The 13,539-nt window shown below is 39.1% G+C and overlaps 1 protein-coding gene across 32 annotated transcripts in view; it reads right to left on the reverse strand.

Moving 5' to 3' along the window:
• The window catches only part of ANK2 (ankyrin 2), a 310,156-nt gene that overhangs the window by 1,208 nt on the left and 295,409 nt on the right, over positions 1–13,539 (reverse strand). For 31 of the 32 annotated variants that reach the window (XM_026847415.1, XM_026847414.1, XM_026847413.1 and 28 more), the window contains 7 exons: positions 12,277–12,408; positions 11,615–11,761; positions 10,030–10,312; positions 7,357–7,642; positions 4,320–4,403; positions 2,564–2,728; positions 962–1,144 (listed from right to left, as the gene is read on the reverse strand). In XM_026847415.1, the coding sequence (XP_026703216.1) occupies positions 962–1,144; positions 2,564–2,728; positions 4,320–4,403; positions 7,357–7,642; positions 10,030–10,312; positions 11,615–11,761; positions 12,277–12,408 (1,280 nt within the window). The remainder of the gene's footprint in view (positions 1–961; positions 1,145–2,563; positions 2,729–4,319; positions 4,404–7,356; positions 7,643–10,029; positions 10,313–11,614; positions 11,762–12,276; positions 12,409–13,539) is intronic. The other variant, XM_026847396.1, reaches the window with a different exon arrangement.

The raw sequence follows: 13,539 nt of genomic DNA on the forward strand, positions 1-13,539 counted from the left end.
AGTCAGCATTTTATTTTCCTTTTGGCTGGATGTGGGTTTGTCTGTGGTATCTTCCACAGGTTTCCCGATTTCCTAAGCTAAAAGATGCACGCTGGGAAAAAAGTTTTATTTCCCAAGCTGTTCCTTTGAACCCCTACGTGACAGGTTTTGCTGCTTATTTTTTTATTATCAGGAGAGAAGGATCTGGCTGCTGGACTTATATTTGTAATGGTAAATTTGGCATCTCAATCTAATAGCTTAGTGATTCTTGTCTTCCTGCAAGCTGTTGTACAGCAGAAAATATCCAGGCCATGATATTGTTGCATCTATGCTTTTATATTTTGTCAAATTAAAAAACCAAACCAAGTACTTGCGTTGCATCTAATGACACATAACTTTTATCCACGTGAATCTTTAAGATGCGTTTTACATGTGTTGTTCCAAGGGACAACAAAATGCATTGAGAATGAAGCACTATCAGTTCCTTATCGAAAAAGCTGTATTAATTCAATATCACTTTTCTATTACTGAAATGTCTAAACCGATTAGAAAAAGCATAAAACCAAGAAAGGTGCTTATTAGCTTAGTAGCTCTTTCTTCCCTTCAAGGACAAATACATCAATTTACCCAGGGATTATGACTTAACTCTACCAATTTCTAAAAGTAGCTCCATAAGTGGTAACATATGAATGAACTTTTTTTTAACAGTAACCACACCCATGATTTCTAACAACTTTACTTAAAGCCTCCATGGGTTTTTTTAGAACCCTCAAATGTTTCATAGCTAATTCTGTAATGTCAGCTTCCCACACATGCACTTCATACACTAATCCTTTTATAACATGGCTGAGTATAACAACTGAGGTTTATACTCCACAGCTGAATATGATGCTCCACACACAAAACTTTCAACAGAGTAGAATTTGTCCCCGGGTAGGCTGAGACACTTGTTTTAATATTTATATTTAAAAGTCATTTGTACCTCTTCAAAGTCCTCTTTGGCTGACGGAAGATCAGTAGCTAAGCTAGCATCCCCCAGGCGTTTCTCTGTTCTCTCTCCTTGCACTACTGTGGTCTTTGTGACTTTGCTGACCTTCCGGCCTTCCACGGGTTCAGACTGGAATCTGGAGGCACTAGGCAAAGCAGCAGGTTCAGACAGGGTCACCTGTAAGGTTAGAAAGCAGAAGTACACCGGGTATGAATTACAGAATGGATACTAACAAAGCCTTTAGTTACTCTATTTGTTCTCTCTTTATCACTGGCATAGAGACCAAGAATATCAGAGCTGTCTCACTTTCTATGTGTATGCATCAAAATAGTGAGCGTAAATTTTATTACCTGCTTTACAGCTCCAGAAAGAGGTGTTGTAGGATACATGCCAGTTCAGCAGGAACAGCCCTGGATAATTTATTCTGCTTTATTTATGCTGGCAGGGTGAAAACTGCTGCTGGCACCTGAGGTAGCCAGAGGGTAGCAGGAATATGGCCACCCTCCACTGCACCACAGGCTGCCCTACTGTCTCACCTGCCAAGGCCACTGGAGTTACACCCAGTAACAAGTGGACCTCTTGCTGTGAGCCCTTGATGTATTCACACGGGTAGTACAAAGCAGTGGTATCGATCCATATCTTAATTTTAAGATATGCTTCTGAGAAATGAGTTACACTTGTAAAAGCAAGGAACTTCTACAGGAGCAACAGACCAGAATATTAGAATACCACAGGAAAGTGACAAACATGATTTGATTTGGCAAAATATAAATTTAATGTATATGGGTTCCATATGATAAAGAGTAGCTCTGGTATGATCAACTAACTAAAAAACATTACTTTGTTTTCTTGTTACCTTAATCCTAGAGAATTAATTCTGATGATTGATTCTGGCAAGAGAGAATGGCAATTATGTTCTTAGCATTTCTAATGACAACTTGTTAAACATTGCTTTCAACTGAAGTGCTGCTGAAAGGGAGCCCTATTACCACCTTCTGGCCCTCGATCATAACCTTAGTTGTGCTGATGCAAATCTCTGTAGGGCTACCTGGTGAACTAAGGCAGGAAAAGACACATTTTCAGGTTGTTTATCTTTTTAGTTACCTGGCTCTACAAACAGTTTCAATGGAAGTAATACTTTTTATTTTTTAGCCTCTTCAAAGCAAAGAACACACCAGTAAGTTAAACCTAATATAATTGTATAGCTTTAGAAGGGCTTAGCTGTAGAAATCTAGAGAAAATCAGATCCATTTCATTACAGCATTCACTAATTTTCTTATTAGAGAAATGTAATAACAAATACAGATTTGCCATTTACCTATATTTCATCTTAGTACAAAGCTGCCTTCTTTATTAATTTAGTAGTTGTCATAAATCACAGAATCTCTATCCAGACTTATTTTCAGAGAAAATTGCCCTTTTTCCCTGACTACCCCCTGGCTTTTCCCTGTCTATATTCTGAGGCCTTTCTGTCTGCAAGAGAACTTTTAAAAGTATCGTTCACAACTGAATGTTGTTGGCATAAGTGAGATTAGTTACGAAGTATGGTGTTGGTGTACTGCGGCTTTGTATCACAGCAAAGAAAGTAGATCTGACCTCTGACTGTGCACCATCACTCTTCAGCACAACCCGTTTTACAACTTTGGAATAGCCATCCCCTTCTTCGACAGTGACAGGTTTTTGTGGTGGCCCTTGCATTAGGACTTCCTCTTTTTCTGTGCCATCTGGAGAAACGTATCGCCGAATGATCTTTCTAGTGACCTGAAGGGATGAAATAGAGATTTGTCCCAAAATAATTAACAATAACATATTCCTCCTTATTCTCTATGTAGTATTTTCTACTCAAAGGGCATTTTTTCCTACACAGCAAAACCTGCATGGATGGTTCTGTGTTTTAGTCTAACACACATACTCACAAGTACCTGTAGTAAAGCTGCAAGTTGATGCATTCTCCCTACTTAGGCTGCCACATAGCAAAGCTTCCATAAAATTACTTCAATATAGGAGCACAATATAGGTATTGGAATGACTCTCTAAAGCAGTAGGTATTATTAGGAGTGTAGTATTTTAGAGAGAAAACAATACTTTACAAATGCACAAAAATATTTTCAGACATATTTTCAGAAAGGCTTCTGAAAGTAAGAGGTTAGCAACTTGGCTAACAAATGCTTAGAACTAGAATCACAGAGGGACTTGGACATCGCATTGTAACACCGATGGTACGAACCACTGCTGAACTAGTGAGCTAGAATTAATCTATTTAAGACACTAATCTGGTGCTTCAGCTTTCTAGGCACTAGCAAGCCAAACAAAAAGGAGCAGAAGACAATTACAGGGTTCAACATGTAATACATTTCTGAGGAGAATGGGTATGCTTCCCTCTGTGGATGACCTGGAGGTTTACATTTTCATATACCTTCCCAGCCTCTTTTGACAAGGCAACACTAAGCAGTTACCTCCTGCTTTGTCCAACAGCTTATTTGCTGCAGTGCTCAATCAGACTGGGTCACCTACATTTAAGAGTCACAGAGGTGGGGGTGTAGTGCCCTCCTGGGCACAGACCTACCTAGAAGAATACAGTCATGCTCACTCTCGAACAACATGCCCAGGAATGTTTGGCTGGGGTTGTTTGTTCTAATATGAATTCAAGCAGCTTTCACAGAGATGCTATCCAGCTGAGGGTCTATGATGTTTTCTTGGGAGACAGAAGATGGAGTTTGCCACCAGCAGAATTCAGCCAAGTCCTAGACCAGTTCTCTACATACTGAGTTGTCAGATAAAGCAAGAAGCACGGAAGTTCTGCTTCCATGCTGTGCAGAAGTCATTTTGGTAAGCATGGTCTGAAAATGTTTATGAGGCCACTACACAAATAAGTACTTTCTATATTTGTGCCACAAAAACTGAACTGCAAATTTAGGAACCTGATCAGGCACAGCTGAGTGCAAATTTTGAAGAGGTAAAGTCTGGATTTAGATGACTCATGCAGACCAAGCCCTCCATTAGTTTCATTAATACCAGCAACCATGATTTTAGATAAAGGTGTGCTGGTGTGGGTCTTTTGTTGTCTTTTTCTCAGACATGTGGATCTATGCAGAATTTTCATTGGCTTTAAATGGGAAAATTAACAAAATATGTCACATTAAGTTATAAACTGTAACACAGAATAATCTTGCAAATCAAAATAGTTCTTCAAACTTTGGAATCTCTCATGAACAAAAGTTCTGGTCCCTTCCAAGCTCTACTCTTGAAAATCATGTCCCTTCACAGAAATAAATTTGGCATGTATGTCGATGTATTTATCCGTCCTTTTGTAGGTCTGTAAGAAGGGAGCAAGGGGCACAACTGACAGTACCTTCTTTACCACTGTGTGGCCATGTTCATCTGTATATTGCTCTTCTGTGACTGTTTCTGGTGGCATTTCAGGCATGCTATCAGCCTGTGCGACAAAGAACGAAGTTTTATGAAGCAAGGCCTTCTTGTAGGTAACTTTAAATAAGCAATTTTAAAATTGGTTAATTGGTTAAAGAATGAAAAAAGAAAATTGATAAATGTTAGGAAAAACCATTTGTTCTGCAATTAAGTACTTAGGAAGGCATGCAAAGAAAAGTTATGCCACGATGGACAGGCAAATATATGTTAGTTGACTGCGTTGCGTATGGGTCTTCATCCTCCTCCATCTAATGGAGGCATCTAATGCAATTTAGAGTTGGGTTAGCAGATTACTATAATCCTCCCTTCAAGAAAAGGTAGGGGAATGGCTTTTCCAATGGCCATGCATTATTTGGAAGCAGTCCAGCTTCAGGCTCAATGCCACCCAAGCGGCTGTCTCCTCAACACGCCTAAAGGTGTCACCAGGGCCTCGTCACCACAGGCACGTGCCATTGCTCCACACTCAGTACCTGAATAATCACCCGGCGACGAACAACCCTGGTAGTGATCATCTCGTCCTCGTCCGAGCTGGTCTCCAGCCCACCTAACTCTTCTGCTAACTCCTAGTGGAAGCATGGAAGCAATACTCTGTTGTATGTGGTACTAGCAGTACTACCCGTTTCTGTCTTGTTTTTATCTAAAACCATCTTCACTTCTGAAAATTTTTGCTCTCAGGATTTTGACCTCTTACCTGACTTTAACCTGTGAAGCACTGATGTGGAGTGGGAGGCTTTGGCCACTTGACTATTGTTTTGCCAATTATCAGGCCTAGCATAAAGGACACATCCATCATAAAGATGAACCAATAACCAAATTGTATTTGATACAAAAGGGTCAGTACATGGGTGAGCGCTGGGGGTACGAACAAGTCAGATTATACATAATCGACATCAATCCCACTGACCCCAGCAACGACACCGCACGACCAACAATGGGTGGAATAAATGGTGAAATGCAGTTTCCCATAGAAGGGACAGGAGACAACTGAGTCAACAAAACAAATACATAAGACCAAAGAAGCCACATACTGAATCTCTACACAGCCCGTGTTTACAAAAGCCAGACCTGACTGGAGCCCAGTTCCAGGGAGGCAGGAGGTCCTGCCCCAACAGGGAACTCTGCACAGGGCATCCACCTCACAGACAGACACTGCCCCTGCCTGCAAGTGGTCCCAGCTTTTATCCCTAAGTGGGACACCTGACCTTTGCTTACTTAATGCAGGACACGTAGGGCTCTCCCCCCCCGATACCCGCAAGGCCGGCCGCACTCTGGAGGGAAGCCTAAAGGCAAACTCATCACCCCTTTGTGAAGGGCTGTGAGAATCATTCATGTGTCAACCTTAATTTGGGGCTTGGGGTTGAAACTCCAGCATTTCACCTGTTATTAGCATATTGAAAAAAGAAGGCTGAATCTTTGTGGTACCAATCCTACAGGATGGTCTTAGTGCTCTTTAAGGTTGCCAGCAACAAGCCTGAAATTTGTGGCATGACATTGTACAGGTGGACTAGAAAGTATTACTAACACCAACTCTGGAATTCATACCTATTGTATATGGTTTCTGTATTAATTACACAGAAAATTACAGGAAGGCATTTTAATCCTCCGTACTGGGAAGTATGCAGTGCGACATCTAGATACTAGAAGTAAACAGTTTTAACTAGAGGGCAACGTATCAATAGCCTTGGCACTGGAAAGATCAACAAAAATTAGTAACAAGTGTTGAAGTTGTTCTCTCTCCTGCACAGGGAAGAATTAAAAATTTAAATGAAAAAGTCAGAAGGTAAAGAGAAGCTGAAAGCAGCTACCTGGGAAATATCAACAGTATAAAAACATAAACGGGAAAATAAATAAGGGGGAGTGTTTGGTTTTGGTGGTGCTGGTTCTTCTTGTTTTGCTTTAATAAAAGAACAGGAGGGGAAAAGTACCTTAACCTTGAGGGCAGCCTTTCCTACAGCACCCACTGCACTGAGTCCTACTGTAGCTAATCTTTAAACATCTGACTTATCCTACACATTTTATATCTAACGTTTTTCTGAGATCCCAGAGGCAGAGCTCTGAAACTCCATTCTAGAAGTGGTACATTTGGCAACACGAACAGCAAAGAAAGAAGAGCCCGTTTCTAGGTGAATGTCAAAACAGGGAACAATTTCTGCTTAAGTAAAACTGTGCTTTCTCTGCTCTGACTTCACTGATAAAACTAATTTCCTGCCCATTTATGCCTTCTACTTTTCTTCTACTTAGAACAGGCAAAGCAAGCTGTTTATTCTGTTTGTGCCAAGTAATTTAAATTCCCCACTAAAAGCTATAGAGTTGCTTTCTTTCATTGCCTCTTGACATCTTCCCCTCTCCAAACACTGCAATAAGGTTTCTTTGTCTTACACAACCCATGACCTACCTCACATAGTTTTTGTTCTTCTCTTCCGCCTCCTGACTCCATTTCTCTTTACTGCCTGCATGCTACATAAACACCATTCTCAAGTTCTTTTCTTCCAGCACATCCTTAGTATTCTACAACGTGCATCCTGCCGCCTCTTTTCCACTTCAATAACTCTACAGTGTTTTTCATGTTGTTATTCATGCTGCTCTGGGCTAGTCTTGCCTTTCTTCGCAAGCTTCTAACATTATTACTTTGTCTTTTATCACATCTGGTTTTCAGCTTTTGGTTTGTTTCTGCACATGCTACCTGTACTAATTCTCTCTCACATGTCAGAGACCAAAGGACAGGTAAGGGTAACAGAACCAGAATTACAGTCCAGACTTTAGGATACGGGTTTTACTTCAGCTTTGAAAACCTCTACGCAAATGGTTACAGCTATCCCTTACAACCACAGAGGAAAGGAGAAAAGACTCAGTTGCAGATGTGGATTAATTAGACCAATTAAAAATACTCCTATCTTAAGGAATGAGACATAAAATTTATTCTTTCATGTCAATTACTTTGAGAAACAGTTGTTGTTTACCTTTTCTAAAGATTCCTCTTCATAGCCTCTTCCAAATTTTTCTGCCTGCTCATCAGTTGACTCCACTATCACTAGACTAGTTCTCCTTGGCGAGAGGTCATCCTGGTGGAGTCGGGGGTCCTCAGGCTCTTGGACGATGGGAGAGTCACCTCTCTGAGCAGGTGATGGGGGCTGTGGGGATGGTTTACCTCTCTCTTCCTTTGCCGCACTGAAGTGTGCAGATTTTTCGCTTGCTGCTTTTCCAGTTACTGATGTTGTAGACTGCTCTGTTCCTGGAGTTGCAAAGCTGTGAATTACAGGTTCAAGGGAAGTTACTACCATGCAGTGCTTTCCAATTTCCACAAGTGGAACATTCTGTACTGATTAAATATTATGTTGTCTGTCATCTAGCAAAGTCTAGAAACAACTGATACTCCTTGACAATAACTACAGAGCAGTAACTATAGGCTGGGAATCCCTCTCATCTTTCCAACCCAGGAAAACCTCCAAATGGATATCCAAATGTTACACCTGATTCTGCAAAACTTGGTCTTTGTGGAGGATTTATGTGAGCTTTGCTGTCACTTGTGCCCTCACTAATCTATGTGATCTATCTACTTACCTATTATTGTGGAGGAAGGAGACTTGATTACTACAGATGGATGTGAAGCAACTACTACTTTAATTACAAGTGATACAGCTGCAGTGAGACCAACTTTTACGTAGAATTCTGGAGCTTTACCAAATGCATTTAGTAGACTATCTTATTTTGTTTGTAATATTATTTTCACTGTTGAACATTGCTATGATTTAATTGGTGCCACAAATTATTTAAACATATTATTAAATACATTACTATGTAACATATATAAAGATAAAATATATATATTAAAGCATAGGTAAATGCAGTACTTTTCTGTTGCATATGCGTGAATAATGTTGACTTCAGATATTAACCTAACTCTTGTCTGAGTTTTATCAAGTAACCTGGTAACTTTCATGCTAGCTTGAAAAGGTTACTTCTGATTTGCACTAATTGTGAAAACATTACCCTCTTTGCCACCTAGAATCTTCTTTTGAGGTTGACTTTTCTCTTTTCATATATATTGGTAAAAAGAAAAAAAGGCAACTATATCAAAACTGGTGGAATTACAGCCAGAAAGCTTGTAAGCCTGCAGAAATTAAATTTTCAATTTCTAAAACTTCAGAGATGTTTTTGAGCTAGGAACTACATGCTTGGTTCTTTTTTTTTTTTTTCTTCTCATTCTAAACTGAGGAAATTGTTAAATTTTAACAATAAGAGTGCGGATTCCCTTCTCTATAACCATTCCTATGAGTAGATAAGACTAATAACAACAGTAACAGAGTAACTCGCATGTATATGGTTTTTTGCTGACACAAGTTGGGTTTTGACAATTTGTTTTGCTTCCTCAACTACTGCCCTTGAAACAATTGTGTTCTAAAGTAAGAAAAGACTTCACTGTAGTATGAGTTAAATGGTATTGATCCAGCCTTTTTCCCATTCACCAGGCTATACATATTAGTGTAGAATTCCTCTTAGTATGTGTTCCTGATGAGCTATCTAAATCTAGACCAATTTTCCTCCTAGTTCAATCTAGACATGAAGTGTAGTGATATTCCCCTGCCATCACTACTCTTGTTTAGTATTGGCAATATTATCTCAAATATATTTTCTATTTCTCAAAAACATTCATTTCCTCATGCCAGTCATTAGGAAACATTGGTATTTTTGTCTATCAGTGTGCGATGCAAGGCCTCTACCTCAGATGCTGGTTTCTGTGTCCCACACTCTCTCCTGGGTGTAAAGCATATCTTGAGCAAAAGAATCCCCAACAGACCAGTTGCTGGACTCAACTGCACTTTGACTGTTTGGAGCTGTGTCTCCACATCAAAGCTAATCACTCACAGAAAAAACGCTTCTTTGAAAGGGGGCCCTTGATATACTGCCAGCCCATGAACACCTGAATCAACCCTGCATGGAGTTCTCAATTAGGGACGGTGGGAAGAAAGCAAGCTGATCCTTTTCGAGTTCCTCTCCAAACGAAACTAACCACACTGACAGCCCCAAATCACAATGCAAGGCTTTGCTGTCTAGGCCTTCTAAATCTATACTTTATCATGTGGTGTTCCCTTGAGTACTTTTGTCCTGTTTGTATAAAAACGCTTCTCTGTTCCTGTCTTGTTTGTATAAAACCCTGTGTCTGTTCCATCGGCAATTTACTTTGAAAAATCTAGTTCCTAATACATGGTTATGCATTTTGTAAGTAATGATTAAGTTGGAAAATTTTTGCCTCAATTGAAAAAGCCATCCTGAAGTTGAAGAAAGGCCCCTCTAGGGTTATTTTCATTAAGTTTAACATTACTTGCCAACTAACATATGAAAAATATACACATTTTGCAAAAAAATCCCTTTATGTTATCCCTCTTTCATATGTACTAGACTAGATTATTGCTTTGTGTTCACAGTGACAAACTGACTTTCTGTCCTAACCCTTAAGGCTTCCTCCACATGGATTAGAGTCAAACCCTGCAGTAGGAACTATTGAACTGTTATGCACAATTGGATAAGTCTACTGAGTTCCTATGTTCCAAAGAAAACTGTAAAATCCCTTATTACACGGAGAAGAGATAATCCCCACCACGTAGGTCTCATTCTGATCTTCTGACACTTACAAATTTTCATGTTGTGAAGCAGTTGGTTTTTCTGGCACATCTTGGGGTTTCCCTGAGAATTCAGCTTCTATTTGTTCCTTATGTGCTTGTCTCAGGAGCTCAGCCATTGGTACTTCTGCCTCACTCCTGGGAGTACTGTCCTGGAAAGGAGAATAACTGACAGACACGTCTTCCTCAGAGACAATAGGAGGATGTTCAGTTGGCTCACTGTCTTTAGATATCCTATGTTGTTCTTCTTGCTTATGTCTTGAACTGTACAGTTCTTCTTGCAGTGCAGAAAACCCTTTAAAAAACAGAGATGAGAAATGTCATTATACATCTTACTAGAATGCAGGAAGTCCTTTTCATTCCCATGTGCTTTTAAAATCCCTGGATGGAACACTTACCTGAGATTTTTAGACATCTTGAGTGGGAGAGGATACAACCTCTCTAAGTAGCTGAAGGAACACTGGATTACCACTACTATTGCCAAATAAAGAATCTTGATAGTAACAGGCAAAATAAATTTTACCCAGAAGTTTCCCTAGAGTAATTAATCTTGAAACCCTCAAAGTATGAACGAATATTCACAACAGGATTTTTTTCCAGCAGATTAGGATAGGTTTGAGGAACTTTTCCCCCCCCATTCATTATTTATCTGCTTATGGAAAAAATAATTACACAAGTATGGACAAAGAAATTCATGCAGGACTAGATGCAAGAACTAGCTGATTTATGTGCTCCAAGGCATATAAATGCATCCAGCCACCCCCAACTCCTAATCTCAAAGCGAGGGCTCTCATTCTGTAAAAACTGTAAAATAACGTATGTGTTTCTGTTCCACAGGCTAAAAATCCCAAGCTCAGGCTTTTGTTCTTCTTTACTAGCCACATTTGCTAGGAACCTATTGAACTCTGAATTTGAGCTGGACATAGAGATTAATGTTCTAAAACTAATCAGTTGTGATATCAGAATGCTAATTATAGCAAACAACCTTCTATTCCTACATTCTCTTAAAATGGGACATTTGCAGCTGTCGAATACTTTACTGAGCTACCTGTTCAATACTAAGTTAAGGATGCAGAAGTATCGCTTCTAGAAAAGAGAATTTTATTTCCCATAATTTGGAGATGTTTCTTTAGTTTACAACCATTGATCTTATCTACTGAACTTTTAAACCTATGAAATCCAGCAGCATCATAGCAGAATTACAATATCCTGGATACTTGAATCCAAAAGTTCTTTCAAAGCATGGAGCAGCCTTTCTCTTGGTCAAATCTTGGTCAAATCCAAATGGAACCTTCTTAACTTCTGCGAAAGTACTTGTATAAGTGACAAATCAAGCTGGGCAGAAGCATTTGCAGTAGTTTCTGACAATGTTCCTTTACTTGCTTTATAAGAATTGGCTAATGCAGAGATCTTATACCTGTGGACACAGTGACCTGTGCGATGTCATGCTTGCATTCATCCATGTTATCTGTGCTTTCAAAATGAGATTCTAGTGCTCAGTCATCAGAGTTAACAGATTATCCTAGTCAAACATGTCGGAACAGAAGCGAGTGCTTAGATGAGGTAACCTGGGCAGTCTGGGTCAGGAGACATTTACCTTCACTGTGGTCCAATCCTATTGTTTGTTCAATTTCTGTGTACGTGCGAGTGCCGCGGACCTGCATGGAGTCTATGCCGCTGGTCTCCATTAGGTGAACAATATCCATTCGGTTGATTTTTGTAAGACACTGGGTAAGATTTGTATCTGTGGCATTAGAACAACACCATGTAGCTGCGTTAACAATTTACATGCTCTCTTCACTTCTGTTTTCCATATGAAGGACATATAGAGGATACTGAGCAATATAGTATCATATATAAAATACAGATGCATTTAGAAGCATTGCTATGTAAAATCTAAAAATAACTGAAGCTTGTCTATAAAAACTACTACTCATTTTGTTTTTTGCTTTAACACATTTGTTTACTTTCCCCAAACATTTTTCAGTTCAGGAAAAAAGAGGCCTCTGGTTTTCCAGTCTTTTTTGCTGTAAGATATTCTGTCTTGACCTCAAGTGAACAAAATCAAACTACCTTCTCTGAGAATCCTATTATACACTATGCTATACAGACAAGCTTAAAAAAAATTAAGTGCCATCTACAGTCATTCTTTCTATAGGCTAAATTTTACCCAAACTTTCTTTTTGTGATTATAAGACACATCTGTCACCTAAGCTAGCAAATTTGAGACAGCTGTATGCACTATAACTGGAAACAAACCTGTTGCGTGTTTCCCATCCCTTTCAAGCCAGTATTTGAGGAGTGCATGGCTCTGGTCTTGAAGTGAATTAGGATTTTCAATTCGGATCTGGTGAATTTGCTCTTCTGTGAAATCCAGTTCTCTTGCTAGCTCTGAAAAAGAAATCCATCTCTGTAAAGATGTCTCTTTTTCCCTGTCTTACATCTATTTTATGGCTGTCAGCAGCAAAGTGGATTTCAAACTTCTGAAACCAGACTCTCTTTGCTTTTATGTACCTTGTGTTATATTTAGAGACATTGTTAAACAGTAAGTTCTTGCCAAAGACAGAAATGTGTTATGCATAGAAATGATGGGCCTGTATGAGCTTTTATTTTTATGTCTACCATTCCTAGTTCTCAGAGCACATCACCACTGACAAAATTTAGCAGTGACAAGCTATCAAATACAGTGTAGTTGCAGAAACGGCACATGAGCAGATAGAAATATTTCTAGCTATAGAGCACCATGCTGAGCAATTTCTATCCTCTAAAATGTTGAATATTTCAGAAACTTTGATCAAAATCTAGTAAAAGAATTAATTTTAAGTAGTAGCACTTCTTAGTGCTAGATTAAAGCATAATACTTCTACTCCCCTGGATATGTTTCATTTAAAGAAAGGTAAATGTCTACTAACTACAGTTGAAAACCAAAAACTGAAAATGTAAAACTAAGAATAACTGATGTCTTTTTGATGTAGCATAGGGTCAGACTGCAGTCCAGAAAAGGGAAATGTTTTAATTGTCTGTAACATCTTTATTGCATCCAAAACCAAAAGCATCTTTCTGCCATTACTAAACCAAGATGCAACCACTGAAACAGGTCATAAAATGAGTTAAAGCCATGGAGAATTTGTGAGATTCCTACTGTTACTCCTAGTCTCCAGATTTCTGCTTCTTTCACAAAGAAGGATTCACATTCTATTCCATTGTCATTGCTACAGTGTCATGGACTTGATTTTGGAGGGTGTAATGTTTTTAACAGGGCAGAGGAAACCCTAATCCCAAACCCCAGATAACCTTATTTCCAGGCTGGCTTGAAAAGCGGTACGACTGTAAACTTCAACAAATATACAGTAACTACACATTAGATTCAAATCCTAGGTAATCAAGTAAGTTTGAACAAAAATCAATCTTTACCATAATATGACAACAATATTCATGCCGGTGTATTATTACCCTGCCCTCTCTAAAATGCTATAAAAACATTGTCTATTTGATGAGCATCCATTTTTTTCTTTTTTTTTT

Source organism: Athene cunicularia (assembly GCF_003259725.1).
Source record: "Athene cunicularia isolate RWA chromosome 4 unlocalized genomic scaffold, athCun1 chr4_part2, whole genome shotgun sequence".
Taxonomy (NCBI): domain Eukaryota; kingdom Metazoa; phylum Chordata; class Aves; order Strigiformes; family Strigidae; genus Athene; species Athene cunicularia.